Here is a 16,932-nt window from a genome sequence, read left to right as displayed (position 1 = left end):
TGCACTATTTCCCATAACCAGTAGCTTCTCCTTACTGTATTTGCCTCAGTGAGAGATCAGTGTTTCCAGAAGTACAAAACTAGCTGATAGGCTGTGACTTCTGGGTATCCCCTGCTGTCTGAAGAGGTGCTGGGCATTTCTGTAGGTGTTGTACTTCCAGGGTCTTCTGTTTCATTTGATATTGTTTGTCATCCTAACACAGAAGAAAAACATGAAGGAGAAAAAGACGACCCAAAATGAGAAAGCTCATGAAGCAACTGAGAAGACAAAACAGACCAAAGGACCTGAGACTGGTAGAAAGAATGATGCTTCAGCTGTAACAAACAGTTGCAAGGATGAAAATCAACAGAGGAACCAGAAGCCTGTGGATAAGAGTAAAGAAAGGTGAGAATACCACTGCTGCCCCCCCAGCGTTCTCCACTTGCAGGATTTGGCGTGAGGTAGAGCAGAGGACACCAGACTGAGGCAGGGAAATGAAGTACTGAGGTGTGTGTGTATCGTGGGTCTGTGGAAATACAATTGGACTTACAACTGAGATAAACTACTTCTCATGCAAAGGAGTCACTGTTTAATCAGGAGTTGCAGAGGTCATGCATTAGTTAAAGTGGTACACATGGCACTTGAACTTTTTTTGAGGTATCTGCTGAATAAAATAAAAAGTAGAGATAAAGGCAATCTTTTTCTTTTATGAGCAACCAGGACTGTGCTTCACACATTGCTTTAAATTTGTTTTTTGGATTATTGTTGGGAAGAGCTGTTATGATTAGTGTAACTTGTTTTGCATGGTGGGTGTGAGCTGGAAGAGGGATAAATCATTGTCATTTCAGGTGAATCTGCTGGGTGAGGTATTTCTGTTGGCTTACTAATGCAGTGACCCAGCCAGATGCGACTGGACCATTTCATGCTTCAGGAACTCCCTTTTTATTTTGGCAATAGGTTTTACATTAGGTCTGCTATGTAGCATCAGTTTTAGTGACCTGGTAACAGAGCTCGTTACTCTTGCCTCCGGTAAGCTAGCAGCTCAGAAATGTTTTGTCATTTATAATGATTTGTCCTATTAACGTAAAAAAGTAATTCTTTCTACATTCCATTTATTTTCTGTAGTTCTGTGAACCAAAGTGAGCGTATTACAGTGTATTTCCATGCAGTATTGTCTAAAGACTTCAAGCTAAACCCTGAGACCCATAAAGTGTTCATTAAGGCTCAAGGCATTCCTGACTATGCAGACTGGAAGGACAACATCTGTGAGCTGAACTGCACCAAGTGAGTACTCTGGGTCACACAGATAGAGGGGTGTTTTAGGTTTGGAGAGCAGGAAGCAACATGGTACTTCCTTTAATACTTAAGGCTACAGCTATTCGTCCATGGGGTGGATATTGATACCAAGTGTTTTCGTAGTGGTGATAAGTATTCCAAAATTCTCAATTATGAAAGAATAATCACTATTCCTATTAAAAATTGAGTGGTGCATGGAGAGGAAGTATGTTGACCAGCTGATATCTTGTCCTTTGCCTCCTTTGCTGTGTTTTGTGTTATCTAGGCAACTAGGAGAACATGGATACCTCATTGAGGGCTGTGTAGCTCTTGCGAAGGAAAGTTTGAATAAATGCATTCCTTATAAATACTGGGTTTCCTATGGACAATATGAATTTATTTACAAGAATCCAGTATCAAATCATTATGTGAATCGCTGCTTATGCATAAAGAGCGCGTTGATCAGCAATGGAGGTGAGCTTTTTTGACTGGATCTGCAAATTATTTTCTCTGGTCTTTTAGTGGTATGACTTCTAACTTCATATGAAATAACATTATTAGACAGCACTGTCTCAAGTTGGAAACTTAATGTGTCAGTGGGGTATTTCTGTGTACAGCTGAAAGAACAAAGGCATGTGCAAATGCGTGTTTGCTTCTCAAATTATTGCTTTCTTGTGTTCTCATCTGTTTTTTCCAGAATGGCACCAGTATGATGACATTGTCTGTGCAAAGCCTTCGATTCCTGAATTCATCAGGAGTCATATTCTTCAAGATAAAAAAAAAGATATTGTGAATGGGAAGATAATAGCTGCAAATATTATGTTAGAAAATATCTTCAGCATTCTTGGAACCTGGAGCCCCGTCAACCTGAAAAACTTCTTCTCTCAGCTGAAACAATTTCACTGGGTTACAAAGGAACCATGTGTGTACAGTGGCGAGAAATTGCCATGGGATGAGTTAAACTTTGGAGAACAGCAGGTAATCTGTTTACTTTTAACAGATGCTAGAAAAGAGAAGGTCGGTTACAGAGCTTTATTTTTGCTGTTGACCTTGTTGGGATTGATTTTTTGCTTTTCCAATCAAAAAGCTCATGTGACAGAACCAGCAGGGATCCTTTCATGGTGTCTGCCACTATCTACCTTGGGAGCTTTCTGTTAACTTTTGCAGTTGCAGTTCTGAGTATCTCAGATTGGTGAGAAGCAGAAATATGACCTGGTGACTTCTTAATGAGTGGGTTTTGTATGAATGTTAATTTCTTATGTCTGGCCCTTTTGTTCTGGTACGAGTCACTCTGCTGACTTCCCTACATTCATCTTCAACTCTAAACCAGCCTTTTTTTTTTTTTTTGAGACGGGCTTCAAGCTTCTACTGGTCCAATTCTAAGAACTGATGTAGACAGGACCTCCGGAGTCCTAAATTCTAAGTCTCTTACCTGTCATAGTTATGAAATGTGGCAGAAATATCACATCTTTGCTTTTGGAGCTTCACACCACTGTCATGGCTATCTTTCTGGAGCCTAATTCCTTCCGGTTACTCGGGAGAGGCCACAAGATGGCATACTGTCCTAGCAGTACATCCTGGCTGCCCAAGCTCAGCTGAACTGATGAATTTCACGTGACTGCCTGTGAAGGGTGATTTTAGTAGTATGGTATCACCAAACATCACAGTATTGTGAAATCTCTCTCTTACTGACTCCCAACCTAAGCCCCAGTCCCCTGGGAAACTGGTCTGCTTGCTGATCAAGGCTGCGGCATGCGGTGGTTGTAAGGGCAGTCTGGGGTGTAAGGCTGCCTGGCTCACCGGTCCCCTTTCTGAGACCTGCCCCGCTCTCTTGACCCTCCCCAGCTCTGCTGTGCTGGGTGCGGCAGTACCGGAGCAGTGGGACCCAGTAGCACAGGGATGGGCATGGAACATCGCAGGAACTGGGGTACCACGCCTGATGTTCTAGTGGTGGTTTGTGCTGTATGTGCTTAGATCCTGGTACCACCATGGCGTCGTATTATATATGGGGCTATTGAGTGTCCTAGCTGTGACAGAAGATGATAGCTTCAAGAGAAAAAGACTTATTGGGGAACTAATGTTGTGGTTGCTTTGTTTCTTCCCTTTTTTGTCGTAGGTGAACGATTTGCTGCTACGATATATTAGGAAAATAGCTCGTCCTTTCCTTTTTCCGGAAGGTACAGAAGCACCGCAGAAGGGTATAGCAATAAAAAGTAAACTAGCTCTAGGGCTCACCCTTCTCAAAGTAGTTGAGTTGTTCAATCTACCAATAACGAAAGAGGATCTGGCTGCCCTGTGTAGCCTCTTATGCTTGGAGAAGAAGTCAGAAAAAGCCATACAGGATGAAATTCATGAGATCAAAGTGGCTTTTGTAAGACTTGAAAGGTATGTATGCTGCTGGTCCAGTAACTAACTGGGGTGTTTTTACTGCAGTGTGGTAGGTAGCAAGCACAGCATGCTATGAAAAAGCAGTAAGAGATCCAGCTTTCTAGTTTCAGAGAATTACAGAAAAATTCGGGTTTGAAGGGATTTCCACAGAGGCCTGTTCAACTTCCTGCTCAAAGCAGGGCTAGCATCCAGGCAAGGTTGCAGTCAAGTTCTGAAAAAATCCAGGGATGAAGATGGCACAACTTCTCAGGGGCCCTCTTACAGTCACATACCTTTCTTGATGTGAAAAAGGTTTTCCTTCTGTCCAAATGGTATTTCCCTTATTGCAGCTTTTCCCTGTTGCCTCTTGAGTAGTAGGTTGAATCTAAGCTATTGGGTTTTCTTTATTTATAAAATCTTATTTTTATTGCTTTCTGTCAAGTAGTTTCTAGCTTCTTCTTTGCTGTTCATCCTTACAAACTCCAAGAACTGTCAAACTGATTGAGAACTGTCTCTAAAATGCCTGTATATATTTATAGCTCTGTATATTTGCTTCACACATTCCCTGACTCAACTGGGGGGGGGGGGTGCGGGGTGCTCACGTGAAAACTGTAAGCTATTGGCACTTCTTCTTAGCACTGGTTTAGTAGGGTTTTTAGCAGGGAGAATCAGGTAAGAGTACAGCTTTGAGTCTTAAACCTTTACTGAATATACTCCTCAAGGAAGATGAGATTGAACTAAAATAATTACAAGAAGTAATTTGAGGGTACCATAGCAAGATGGAAGTGTAGCTCTTTTTTTTTTTTTTTCTCATCACGCAAGGGCATTCTTCAGTCCTGTAAGAAGCTATTCTCTTACTATTTTGTTTATTTTGTTATTTTTCTAGTTTGAAGCCTCAACTGATACACCTGTATCAGAGATGCATTGATGAAGAAGTAGACCACTGGGTGTGGATTCTTCCTGTTCTGCATTTACTTACTGCTTCTGCGCAGCTTGACTACTTCCCAATAGAAGAAGATAACTGGGCAGGGCTGGAAGGAATTCCATTTGTTGAAATAAGGAAGCATCATAGGTAAGTTTTCCAGAATCACTGGTTATGTCCAGTGCCTTGACGTTGTAACTGGTGGTGGTTGCCTTACTTCATCTCTTATTTTTCTTTTTTAAAAAAGCAAACAAAAAAATAACCAACCAACCAAAAAAAAAAAAACCCAAACGTAACGTGTTGGTGGTGCGTAGTTGGGGTATTTGAACACACTGTATTGGTTGCTCACAGATTATGGTGTACAGTGAAGCTGTGCAGTGTATTACTTTTCAGACACGATTCTTAATTCTGCAAGCTGTGGAACTGCTCGCCTGATTGGTTATGCCTGCTGTGAGTTAAAGCAGTTTATAATATGCATGGTGCAGAATATGAGCAGGACTTGGAATTTACTTTCCTTGAACATTTCTGCTTTGTAGTTTGATACTGCTTCTGCGATTACTGGGTGTCGGAGTCTTTTACCCATCTTCAGCTGTAAATGAGAGAAGTACTCAAGTCAGACTAAGAGCCTTTCTCTGGGGTCAGGAAGCCATTTTGTACCTTTAACTCGAAGATTTTGTTTTGCCTTCCATTCAGGATGGACATACTGCGACTAATGAAAGAAAAGAAATACTTGATGGAGTTTGACAGGACTCTGGTCAAGTCCTGGATCTGTGTGCTGCCCATGGAAAGCCTGGCTAAATTCATAGAAGACTTCTCCTGTGATTTTTTAGTTTCCCTTCAAGGTGTTTCTTACAGATTAGAGAACATTAGCTCTTCGAACAGCAAGGTTTGTTTTCTGGCAGCTTTACCCAGCTAAGGGATAAAGGCTGAAATTGGGCTGTAGTGTGTCTTTTAGCAGAACTGCCTGTCACTGGAGGAAATGTGGTTGGTAACAAGTTAGAACACAAAAAGCTTAATTTAGCTAAGAGCAAAAACAGTTGCTCTGAAGTAAGAGACTCCTAAGGGGGAGACGTGAGGGTGTGTCTGTAGCAAAAAGTTTTACTGGAATAGATGAGAGAAGAGCCTGCTTATCTGGGTTTGCTCTTTGTCACTTATAGCAAATATTTTAATCCTCAGATTCTCAGATGGCTGCCTGAAACTTTTTCTGCACAGTTCTTGAGGGTTTGGGCAAGGTGCTGCTGGTTTGAAATATTTTTGTGCCTGTTGTGAAAACACTTGTATTTGTGTGAAGACAGTAGGAATTGCTCATTGCAATTAATAGAAATAATCAATTTTAAAACCCTAAATTGTAACAAGTGTGGCTGTTGTTAGAGTCAACATATAGGATGCCATTATTTGTCCAAACATCCGGTAAAGCACTCTTGCAATTTTATTTGTATGAAAGCATTGAAGAAGGCATGGAAGAGCACTGAATTCCCTCTTTCACGGTATCTTTCTCAATTAATGAGAAACCAGTACACAAAATTCATTCCACAGTAATATTTTACTTTCCATTCTTAGGTAGTTGAGAGTCTTGTTAAGACACTGCTGTGTACCTTGGAGGACAAACAGGCAAGGTAACTGAAGTACACTGTTGAGAGAGCTGTCTCCTTTTTATTTTTATTTGTATCATGCCTGTTACGTGGGGTTATGCTTGTAGCTTGAATGTGTGTTGAAATTTGGATGAATAAAAGGATCCTATATTTCTGTAGCTCTGTCAGATAGAAACATTTTTTAAAAATCCATCTGGGAGAACGATGGTCGGTTGCCACCCTGTATTAAAATTGCTCTATTTTTTTCCTTTGAACAAAAAGAAATTCTCCCTCTCTGTTGCTGTTCTTCAGAGCTCTGGAAGCTCGCTCTTGGCAGTCCTGCTTGACCCTCTGCCTCAAGCTACACGAGAGTGTCTGCAAGCGCATAAAGCTGGTGTCAGGGTTCGAGATTCCTGCCACTACGGCCGTGATGATTTCAAAGGTTGCCGGACTTCAGCCCACAGCAGTGAGTACTGAGCAACTATTCATGGGTTGACATGAGTGGGGTATCTAGAAATATGACAAAAATGGTACAACAGACTGATTTTTAAATTGTTCTCATTTTGGGAAGCTTAATACTCTGAATTAGCCAAAAACGTGGTATGTCCAAAAACTGTTGAAATCACTTAATTATTTTGAGTCTTACTGTTGAAAGCAAGGTCAAATGCTTAGTTTTTACTGTCATGGGCTCTGTTCTGTCTGCTTTTTCCATTATATTTTGTCTTTGTTTCCTGGAAAGAAAATTCTTTAGCAAAGGCTGTTTGTAAGCTTTGCATTTTTCCAACCTCTTTGTCCTTTTATTCAGGCATTGATGGGGCTCTGTTGCTGGGCTGGTTTGCATGCAGCACATTTGGGTGTCTGATGCATTTAGGCCTTGTCTTTTAGAAATACTTATTTTAAATCAGTTGTATGCTGCTGTCCTGCTTGAACTGATCTTTATTTTTCCACCTGTGTGCATCAGGTTGTGAGAGATGAAACCATACAGGAAGCTCCAGTGGTAGAAGTATTCAATGAAACTATAAGACATACTCGAGCCTGGTTCAGAAATGCTTTAAGCCGGAAGTTACTGAGAGAAGTCATACAGCATGTGTCATTCTCTTTTTTTAAGGAACCTGAGGTTTGTCATCTTCTAATAATCAGAATAAAAATGTGTTTTACTGTACCTTAACTGTATATAGTCTGAGTCTAATGGTTCTTTGCTGGAGACCATAGCTGCTGTGGCTGGGTAAGGAATGAGGTGGAGAGAGGCAGAGCAGGCCACGAGCTGAGATGCTGCATTGTTTTAAACACTTGGGCTGAAAAGCAAAAGGCTATAATTGGTGCTTTGCATCTCATCTTATTTCCGCTGGTTCTTTGCTGCTCTAAAAGGCAGCGCTGGGATGATGAGCTGCGTTCTAGATGTTTAGCTGGAGATACTGTCGTGCTCACCCTGTATGTGTTACAGGCTGCCCGTCAGGCCTTCAGCAAGCAAGCACAGAGCAGCTCCTTACAGCCTGCCTCGGGCTGGTGCTCCAAGACCTCCCTTGGGCAGTTCCCAGCATCGAGGTAGAAGTGGTTTATGCACGTCTCCTTTAGTATCAGGGACGTATTGGAGCTGTTTAAAAAACATATTTTGCGGCTCTGGGAGTGCTCTTTCTCTTTTGGATGGAAACATTTGAAAGGACTGCAGATTATTTGAGGAGCATGGGGTCTCTCCTCAACACAGCAGTGTTCTTCCTTATTTTGGTTTTAAATCTTGACACTTAGTGTTTTGGGTTTGTTTGCTTCTCACATGCAGGCCTGGAATGAATTTGTGAATATCAGCTTTCCAGATGAACAGTTCACTGAGAGGTGGAAGAGGACTTTACTTGCAGATTTGGAAAGAAGAATTCAGGCGGTATGGGGAGCTGTGGGAAATCAGTGCATGCCTTTGGGCCAAGATCAGAGGGAATGGACAGTCTTCTGCTGTGCTTCTGGAATAACGTCTTGAGCATGAATGGGCACATGAAAACACTGTGGTCATAAAAATTGCCACTGCTGTTATAAACCATGTTCTGGAGGCTCAAAATTAGACATGAAACTGTAACAGTGCTGTATTCTTGGTGTCAGACTCCAGTGGCCTGTTAGCCTGGCTGCAGTGCTTCTCTGTTTCTAGCAGTAACTGACATCCTGGTGCTTTAAAGGAAATTGCATACTTTGAGCAATTACCACCTCCTTAGTTTTAAGGAACAGTGGGTGCAAAGTAAGCACCCAGGGATCTACAGAAGCAGAGTTTGTGCATGTCTCTTCTCATTCATTGTGTAGAAATTGTTGTCTGGGCTCTCCAACACACACGCTGTGTAGGTCCCTTCCAACGTCAGCCTATTTATCTCCTCATCTGCTTTTTACATCAGCTGCAAAATTCTTTAAGCTGTTGGTTTTCCTAGGGTAATCAGAAAAAATGTAATTCCTGGAGGCAACTTGGATAGGAGAGATACTTATTTAGTAATTGTACATTTTAGAGGAAAACACTCCAAAATTTTTCCAGCACTTATTTGTGCTTCATTATTCTTCCAGTTCTTGGTAAGTGGTGCAGGGACAATGCTTGGCTCCACTAGGGGACTTAAATTTTTGGCTTAGTACTTTTATTGTCTTAATAGCACTCTTGCATGCTTTCGGAAAACATTTTGGAAATTTTAGGCTGATAAGAAATCTCTTCTCTTTTACCATGCAGGAGCCTCCAGTTAACCAAATCTTAGCTTACTGCTGTCAGCATCGCCAAATTCAAGATCTTAACAGTTCCATTGGTTGGTGTTTCGAAAATTGTGCCATAGAGGCCGTAACAGCAGCTTGCCAGGTATTGTATTTTCCCTCAAAGTGGGAAAGGAAAAGTCTAATTTCATTTTGCACAGAAATCCTGTATAGGGATGTACATTGTTATGGAAGGAGAGTTGCACATTCAGCCTCTGATTACTACTTGAATTGCTGTGAATTTTTTTAGTTTGTTAAATTAACAAAAAGGTATTGACAAGAAATCAAGAACTCAAAATCTGTTTAGACGGGGTCCATGAAAAATACTTGTAATGCTTATCACATTGTGGCTTTTGTGTCACAGGTCGTATGGTGACTTTGAAACATGCCTCAGTGCTGGAATTGTGACTCTTGACACCAGTGCCTGTTTCTGAGATTGACCCAGTGTAATCCAAAACACTGATGCATTCTTCCCTTCTGTCATGTATGTATTGTGCAGACTCAGAGCGATCTCCTTGATATGATATCTTCCTACAACATGGACCAATTTGGCCAGCTTATATCAACTATTATTGTGAAATCATGGCCGAGAAAGAGTGAGCAGTCCAAGGATGATATTGATGAGACTTTGCACCACATGCTTACATGGCCTGGCATCAAGCATATCTTCAGATTTAGTGGTATGTCTGTATGTATGCCTGTGCGTGTTGTTAATATGCACAGGAGTCTGTGAAAAATTCTCTGCCTTGCCACTTGCAATCGTCCCTTTGCTGAGCAGGAAAGGAATACACAAACTTTTTCTGCTATTGAGGTGAGGAATGGAACAAAACTCAGAGTATTCAGCCTGTTGATGGAGGGGAAAGGCTAAGGAGAGGGAGCCAGTATCCCTCCTGTGCTAATTCACTGCAGCCTCTTCAGAATTTGTACTGAACCTGTAGATCGTGGATTTGTAGAACGCAACTTCTTACTCTCCAAAGTTCTAACAGGTCATTGCTACATAAAAATGTAAGTGTTTGTCATGTGAGTGGGTTGAAATGGCTTCTGTTTTCTCCATGAGTTTTGGGTATGGCCTCTCCATGGGAAGGTGTCTGAACTGCTGTCCTGGGATCCTGGTGGTTTCTGTTCAGAAAAACGTGAAGGATTGGAGGATGGTGTGATAAGTTCAGACACTTTTGGGTAGGGATTCAAGTGGGAAATGGAAAGACTCTTCTTTATGACGTTGAATAATTATTGCTTCTGCCTAGTTCTTGTGAAGCCAGACTGATCTAGGTTCTACACGCTTTGTTTATTGAACAGGAAGAAACACAAAGCTCCTAGGACAGCTTACAGATGAAGCAAAAAACGTAATGGCCACAGCAGATTCTTTGTTCATGAGTGTCACCGATGGCATCCAGGAAGGGAGTATCCTTGTGAAACATCTGGAAGAGATTTTGCAGCATGAGAAACAGTTCATCTGTATTTGGGAGCTAAGTAAGAGCCTTGTTGGCTTATGGCATCATTGTAGTGATTGATGGCTTACTCTGTTAAATCTACTTCATTGATTAGTAATACTAATTAGATGCCTCATCACTTAACAGTTCTGTCCTTGTCAATGTCCTTTGTGTGGAGCTTGCAGCTCGAAGTTACGTTGTCTGCATTTTGCTGTTTGTGGCTGTGCTAATCTAAACCTGAGTTACAGATGCAGGAGGTGGGAAGTATCTGCCTTGTGACTGACTACAGACGGGTTTTCTTTCAGAGCACAACCAGCTGTCACATGGGGACAAAGAGCTACTCCAGAGAGAACTGAAAGAAGTGCTGCAGAGGAGTCGAGAAGAAGTAACATTCATCATAAGACAGAAAAAAGCGATAGGAACCTTTCTGAGTATGTGCAGGAAGGTGCAGGCATCTGTGAAAGGTAGTGTTTTGGGGGAGCAATTTTAAATTGGAAACTCCAGAAAATGCAATTTTCTTTGAAAACTACTGACTTTATAAACAGGTTTTGTTCTAAACTATAGTAAGGGTAGGAGTGGGGGGAAATCTGGAGTGTTTGGGGGCAATGAGTGAGTACTAATGAATCAAATGGTATTTGTAGGGATCCACATGACCCTACATGTGTCAAATTTTGCAGCACAGCTGATTACATGAAGTAAACTGGACCACAGACTAGACATTTGACCTCTGATGTGACCTGTCTCTCTATTTTAAAGTGAATGTAGGTGAGGTGGAGCTTCAACACTCAGAAGATCTTCACTTAAAGAAACTAAATAAAGTTGTGAATGTGGGAAAAAGACCTATAGAGACATACTACAGTCTGAGCCAAGAGCTGAAACAATTTGCCCAGGAAATGCACTCTTTTAAAGATAGCCTGATCTTCCAGCAGTTTTGGGAGGAAGCTGCCAAGAAGATGAGAGAGGAGAATGTTTTGGAGGAGGAGGAGGTTGTTCCTGTATTGGACCTTGATAATGTTTTCAGTCATCTAATCTCCCCTTGTTTTATGAGTTACAAAAGGTTGTATGAAGATCTCAGATCTGGAAGTCTTACTCTGTCTGCAGTTGATACAATTTTTCAAGAATTCAGAAATCATTCTGAAATTATCAAAACTGAGCTAAGGATCATATGTAAACTTAAACCTGGAGAAGAGAGAGACTGGGTTGATCAGCGATTTCAGCAGATCCAGCAATACCACGAAATGCATCTAACTTTAGATGCTGCAAAGATTATTGCCCGTGTCAAAGAGAATTTAAACCTCTCTGGTGACTTCAGCATCCTGGAAAACTTGTTGTACATAGTAAGTATCCACTTCAGCTCTGTACTGTCAGGGTGTTGGCTGGAAAGCTTGGTAGATCTGACCCTTCTAGGAAGTCTATCCCAGCCTGTCAAGAGCCGTTCCCTGCCCCAAAATGCTTATTTGAGATAAAACTAAGTGTTCAAACAAAGTGCTTGCGGGTAGTCTTTCTTGAGAGAAGGTGTATTCCTCTGGTGTTTGAGATGTGGCTTCGCAGAGGGCTTTTCTTTCCCTTGCAAGACAGGCTGTATTTCTCATTTCCAGACTGAATGTTTGTATTGTTTGCTTTGTAGACAGAAAAGCTTGAATCATACAAGACACAAAAGCTGGACTCCATCAGCCCTGAGCTTATGCATGCCAAGGAACTGCTGGAGGGGATCACTGTGAACCGTCGTGGGTGCCTGGGGGAGCTGGCCAAGCAGAAGGAGTTTGTCTGCTGGGTCAGAGAAGCACTGAAAGGTGAGTGCTGCTCACCTGAGAATTAGGCAGATGGTACCAGAAGGGATGCTGAGTTTTTCGGGGGCTGGAGGAATGCCATGTTCCTGACCCATCTGCTTTATGCGTTCACAGCTTCTGGTATTACAGTTGCTAGCATTTCTTATGGGTTTCAGCATGGAACACGCTATAAAGTATCCCCTTTAAATGTGCCACTGTAGTCTTGTGTTGCACACAGTAGCTACCCTGCCTGGAAGCTGGACTTGGTCTGAAGGGTTGTAACTGCTGCCACTACTCAGTTCAGGTCGGTCTTTTAAGAGAACAGAGGCCATCCGTTTAGCAGGGTAGCAGCAGTAAGATTAGTTCTGTGTATGTCAGCTCAGCTTTCTTACATGCACACGGACACGCACCCTTTGAATGGCTTCCATCCAGGCTGTGAGCCTGTGCTGTTCACGGCAGCACAGAGAAAAGCCAGGGCCAAGGATGCCGTTAATGTAGATGAATTCCTCAGGAAAGTGGTGGTGGTATGGGTAGACGGAAGTTGCACTGGGGATCTTGTTCAATGGCATTTTTTATGCGTCTTCTGTAGAAGGGGGTGATGTGGAATTGCATTGATACTGCCTCATTCATTGTTTATTCATGCATTTATCTCATTTAAGACATAAATGAGCTGAAAGTATTTGTAGACTTGGCTTCTATCTCTGCTGGGGAGAATGACATGGATGTGGATCGTGTGGCTTGTTTCCATGATGCTGTACATGGCTACTCTTCCCTGCTCTATGAGCTGAGGCAAGAGTCAGGGTTTGAGGACTTCATGCACTGCTTGAGAAAGCTGTGGCGAGCCCTGGACACTGATGAGAGTCTTCCCAAAAAACTGGTGAGTTCTGCTGAAGCAGGTCGTCTCTGCAACCTCTTGTTGCTGCCTTCCAACAGTGGATGGAAGATTGACTGCACAGGGCAGATTCCAATTATGTGGGGGTATCACAGCAGCTCTTGTTATTGGAAGAGAAATGTTTTATTTTTGTGGTATGAAAATTCACATCAGCAACTCACTGCTGAGGCTTTCAGATGTGACATGGTGTAGCTTTGCTCTTCTAAATAGTTTAATGATGCAGAAGATGGAAGACAAATGACTGGGAACTCCATCTTATTCTTTGCAGCAGGACATGTTTCTACAGCAAGAGAGAGGCTTTGAAGCACAGTAGCAGCCCAGGGTGTTGGTAAAGAACAGCTGTGCTGAAGGCTCAGGCTGTGGCCAGTAGTCATTCCTTTCTTCCTTCCCCATCCTGAAACTCTCTAATGCCAGCTGAAACTGTTTGTCCTGAACACCGATCTAATTTTGGAAAGAAACACAAAGTCAGAGAGATAAGGGCAGTGCCATGTCTTCTCTCTCCACAGCGTGCTTCAGCTCAACACCTAGAGTGGTTGAAAACGGTGAAAGAGAGCCATGGGTCTGTGGAGCTCTCGTCACTGTCACTGGCAGCCACCATCAACTGCAGAGGGGTGTACATTCTCAGAGCAGCGTCTAATGGTCAAAAGGTGAGGCTACTTGACTTTCTCTCCACTTGAACTGTTCTCCTGTCAGACTGCGGTTTCCTGACAATTATCTCCTGCAGGTAATGCTGCTGGCATGTCAGCGACTGTCAAAAATGTGCTGTAACTTTGTGTAGTCCCTTTTTGGATTCTGTCTCTTAAGCGCTCTCCTTGCCAGGCACAGCTCTACCTTGGGAGTGGAACCTCACCGTGCATCAGCACTGATGACTTACTCTCTGGCAGGTTTCTTTAGACAACGTCCTGCATCTCATCGTCCCTGAGAGCTCTGAGGATAACAAGCCATCATGGAAATATTCTCTGGCAGAGCTTCGTGAACTGCAGAACAAACTGATGCTCATGTCAGCAAAGGGAGAGCAAGGCCTGGAGGTGGAAAAGTTCTCTGAGGTCAGATTTCAAACCCAATGGCTTACTGGTGTTGATGCTGGGGGTTGCATTTTGCTTGAATATCAGCTTTTAAGACTGGTTTACAGCTGAGTTGCTGGGGATGGACGGTAGAAGGCAGATATCCCTACCTCTTTGGTTCCCTGTTAGAATGGAGCTAAGCTGGAGACTGGGTAGGGGCCTGGTACCCTCATCTTCTGGCCACATGGGGAACGCTCCTGGCTGGCACAGTTGCTGTGCTTGTGTAGAAACCTGGGGATTCCTTACAGGCTTTTTTTGGGATACTGCTATTAAAACCTCCCAGGGAGCCTTTTGTTACTCTACAGGGCCTGATGCACCTGGCTTGGGGCCAAAGCCTTTGTGACTGAAAGCATTCCCTCTGGTTTTGTGACTGGGACTCGTCTTGGTAATATCAGCTTATTTTTTTTTCCTTCTCTGTTCTCACACAGACCTTTTCCAATGTCCAAAGACTTGCACAGGCCTTTATAGACCTTTATTCAGCTGGGAACATGCTCTTCCGCTCCTGGCTTGCCCAAGTGTATTGCTCACCAAAAAACGAGTCGTGTGTTTTTATAGACTTCTCTTTGGGACTGATCCCAGTGCTAGAAGGGCAAGGAGAGATGGCAGCTGTGCTCCCAGGCCTCTGCAAAACAATGGAGAGCTTCCTGGAGAGGTGGAAAAGCTTCATGTGTGAAAAGCGATTACAACACTTCTACTTGAACTACTACACTGCTGAGCAGCTGGTCTATTTGAGCACAGAACTGGGACGGGGAGAGCCCAGCCAGCATGCCCTGATGATGCTTTCATTCCTAAAACATAACTGCACCATGGAGGATGTCCTTAGAGCCTCCAGCAGCCAGGTACCCCCCAGCTCAGGCAAGGTTGTTTCCGACTTACCTGTGCTGCTGGATGGAGAGAGGGACCTGACCACCCGTCTGGAGTGCATCTGGGAGTGCTACATGAGCAACATGGGCTCCTTCCTTCCAAACTGCCTGGATGTCGATACCCTTGGTAGGTGGCTGAAAAGCCTGGCCAGCTGGGAGAGAGAACATGTCACCAGAGATTTCCCCCAGGATCTCCTGCATGTCGGTCAGCCCAACCTCATCACATGCCCTCGCTCTGAGGTGCTCACTTCTGCTCTGGCTATTTACATGAACAGCCCCAACCAGCCCCTTCCCACTTTTGATGAAGTTCTTCTGTGCACTCCTCAGACCACTGCTGAGCAAGTGGGGCTCTTCCTCAGGAGGTGCCTCATTCATTGCAGTGGAGTAGAGAAAATTTATACCATGCTGTATGCGGATGAGCTTAGTTACGATGTCAGCTGCAGAGCAGAGGCGCTGTTCCAGCACCTGCGGCGGTTCAACAGCAGCTATCGCCTCATCATTCTGTGCAACTGCGAGAGGGAGCACAGCTACATCCCGTCTGTCTTCAGCCAGTACAAAGTGCACATGATACCCCAGAGGTCACTAACTGAAATCCAGCGATACCTTCAGCACCACTACAGAGTCGCTCAGCCTTCAAACTCAGCTGCTTCTGTGTTCAAGGACAACATGTGTGTTGGGATTGTATCCTCTAAAAGAGCTGGTGTAGGTAAGATGTCACATGCAAAGCAGGCTCTGCTGAGTATTGAAAACCAGAGTGGGATTCGTCTTGCCTGGTTTTCTGCTTAATTCATAAGTATGTAGTTAAAAAGAATGATTCAGACTTCAGACTGGAGTGAGGTGATAGGCATCTCTAGGGATGTTTTGTCTTGCTAATCTGACACCTCTTTCTACTGACTTACATCATTAACATAAACCTAGATAGCTGGATAAGATGAATCTGACCTCCTGAGGTTAAAATATTCCTGCAGGAAAATGTGCGTGAGATGGCACAAGAGTTGTAAGCCTGTCTGTTTTTCTCTTACAGGGTGTGATTGATTGCTGGCTGTGTCTTAATGTAAAAAGCTAGAGGGCATTAAGTGAAACTACTTGGCAGGCAGAAAAGCAAACAAAACATGGTTCTTCAAACAATGCGTAGTTAATTTGTGGAGCTTGCATGATGTTTTGGAACACAAAGCTTTACACATGCTAGATAGTCATGAGAGAAACGTTCATCAAGGGCTACTAAACACAAAAATGCTATCTCTGGCATAGGAGTTTCTCAGCTGCAAATCACTGAAAAAATGCTGGGAAAGAGTTTGCTTTGTGTCAGCTGCGTTCTTGCTGTGTTCCTTCGCTGATGCCTGTTAGTGATTGGTGCTCCAGTTAGGGTTTCAGCTGTCCAGCTGTGCCTCAGTCTTGTATAAACTTTGTGTACAGTAGAAGTGCTTCGTAGTTGTATAGGAGCATTATCAGACCTTGCTTTTTCCTTACAGCAGCCTTTCTGGGGCTTTAGTACAGCACCACCTATGATGAAAAAGATCAGGCCCAAAAGTGAAAGTGTGATACGTTATTTTCAAGGGATTAGAGAGAAAATGCAAAGTAGTTTTGTTAACAAATTGGATCCTTTGTCAAACCTCATAAATCCAGGGCAGGTCTTGGCTATCACCTGTGGATGACTGCCGCCATGGTTTCAGTCTGGAAAGCTATAAACTTTATATCTTTTTTTTGTTTGTTTTACAAATCTCTCATACTGCTGAGAGGTTTGTAACATGATGAGAGTGGCTTTGGGGCTTCTGAAAGACTGGAAGACATCCAGTGCTTTACCCAGATATGTCCATAATGGGGAAGTATTTGAAGAATGGTCCTATCATAGCCAGTTCCTGTGCTACCTATGGCATAAAGGGTGTGATGGGATGCAGAGCACCACAGCTGTAGCCAGTGGACATCAAATGATCTTTGCATTCCCTGCATTAATCTGGGGAACAGCAGATGTGGAGCTGGCAAACAACAAACCGGAGCTGTTGGCATTGCCTTAACACTGGCAAAATTAATTCCTACAAGATAAGATAGGAAATCTGAGGGTGCTTTTCTCTTTGAATGCAAACAATTTTT

At 43.2% G+C, this 16,932-nt stretch overlaps 1 protein-coding gene across 5 annotated transcripts in view; it reads left to right on the top strand.

Moving 5' to 3' along the window:
* RNF213 (ring finger protein 213) overlaps positions 1 to 16,932 on the top strand; it is a 53,128-nt gene that overhangs the window by 5,265 nt on the left and 30,931 nt on the right. For all 5 annotated transcript variants that reach the window (XM_083804963.1, XM_083804965.1, XM_083804964.1 and 2 more), the window contains 21 exons: positions 203 to 384; positions 1,105 to 1,263; positions 1,541 to 1,728; positions 1,952 to 2,232; positions 3,371 to 3,639; positions 4,508 to 4,693; positions 5,237 to 5,429; positions 6,104 to 6,159; positions 6,427 to 6,580; positions 7,076 to 7,231; positions 7,892 to 7,990; positions 8,807 to 8,929; positions 9,323 to 9,503; positions 10,120 to 10,293; positions 10,559 to 10,717; positions 11,010 to 11,590; positions 11,881 to 12,046; positions 12,682 to 12,899; positions 13,421 to 13,561; positions 13,799 to 13,960; positions 14,407 to 15,547. In XM_083804963.1, the coding sequence (XP_083661089.1) occupies positions 203 to 384; positions 1,105 to 1,263; positions 1,541 to 1,728; positions 1,952 to 2,232; positions 3,371 to 3,639; positions 4,508 to 4,693; positions 5,237 to 5,429; positions 6,104 to 6,159; positions 6,427 to 6,580; positions 7,076 to 7,231; positions 7,892 to 7,990; positions 8,807 to 8,929; positions 9,323 to 9,503; positions 10,120 to 10,293; positions 10,559 to 10,717; positions 11,010 to 11,590; positions 11,881 to 12,046; positions 12,682 to 12,899; positions 13,421 to 13,561; positions 13,799 to 13,960; positions 14,407 to 15,547 (4,969 nt within the window). The remainder of the gene's footprint in view (positions 1 to 202; positions 385 to 1,104; positions 1,264 to 1,540; positions 1,729 to 1,951; positions 2,233 to 3,370; positions 3,640 to 4,507; positions 4,694 to 5,236; positions 5,430 to 6,103; positions 6,160 to 6,426; positions 6,581 to 7,075; positions 7,232 to 7,891; positions 7,991 to 8,806; positions 8,930 to 9,322; positions 9,504 to 10,119; positions 10,294 to 10,558; positions 10,718 to 11,009; positions 11,591 to 11,880; positions 12,047 to 12,681; positions 12,900 to 13,420; positions 13,562 to 13,798; positions 13,961 to 14,406; positions 15,548 to 16,932) is intronic.

This window comes from Anser anser (genome assembly GCF_964211835.1).
Source record: "Anser anser genome assembly, chromosome: 19".
Classification (NCBI taxonomy): Eukaryota; Metazoa; Chordata; class Aves; order Anseriformes; family Anatidae; genus Anser; species Anser anser.
Note: the sequence above shows the minus strand (reverse complement) of the source record. Positions and strands in the feature narration are given on the sequence as shown.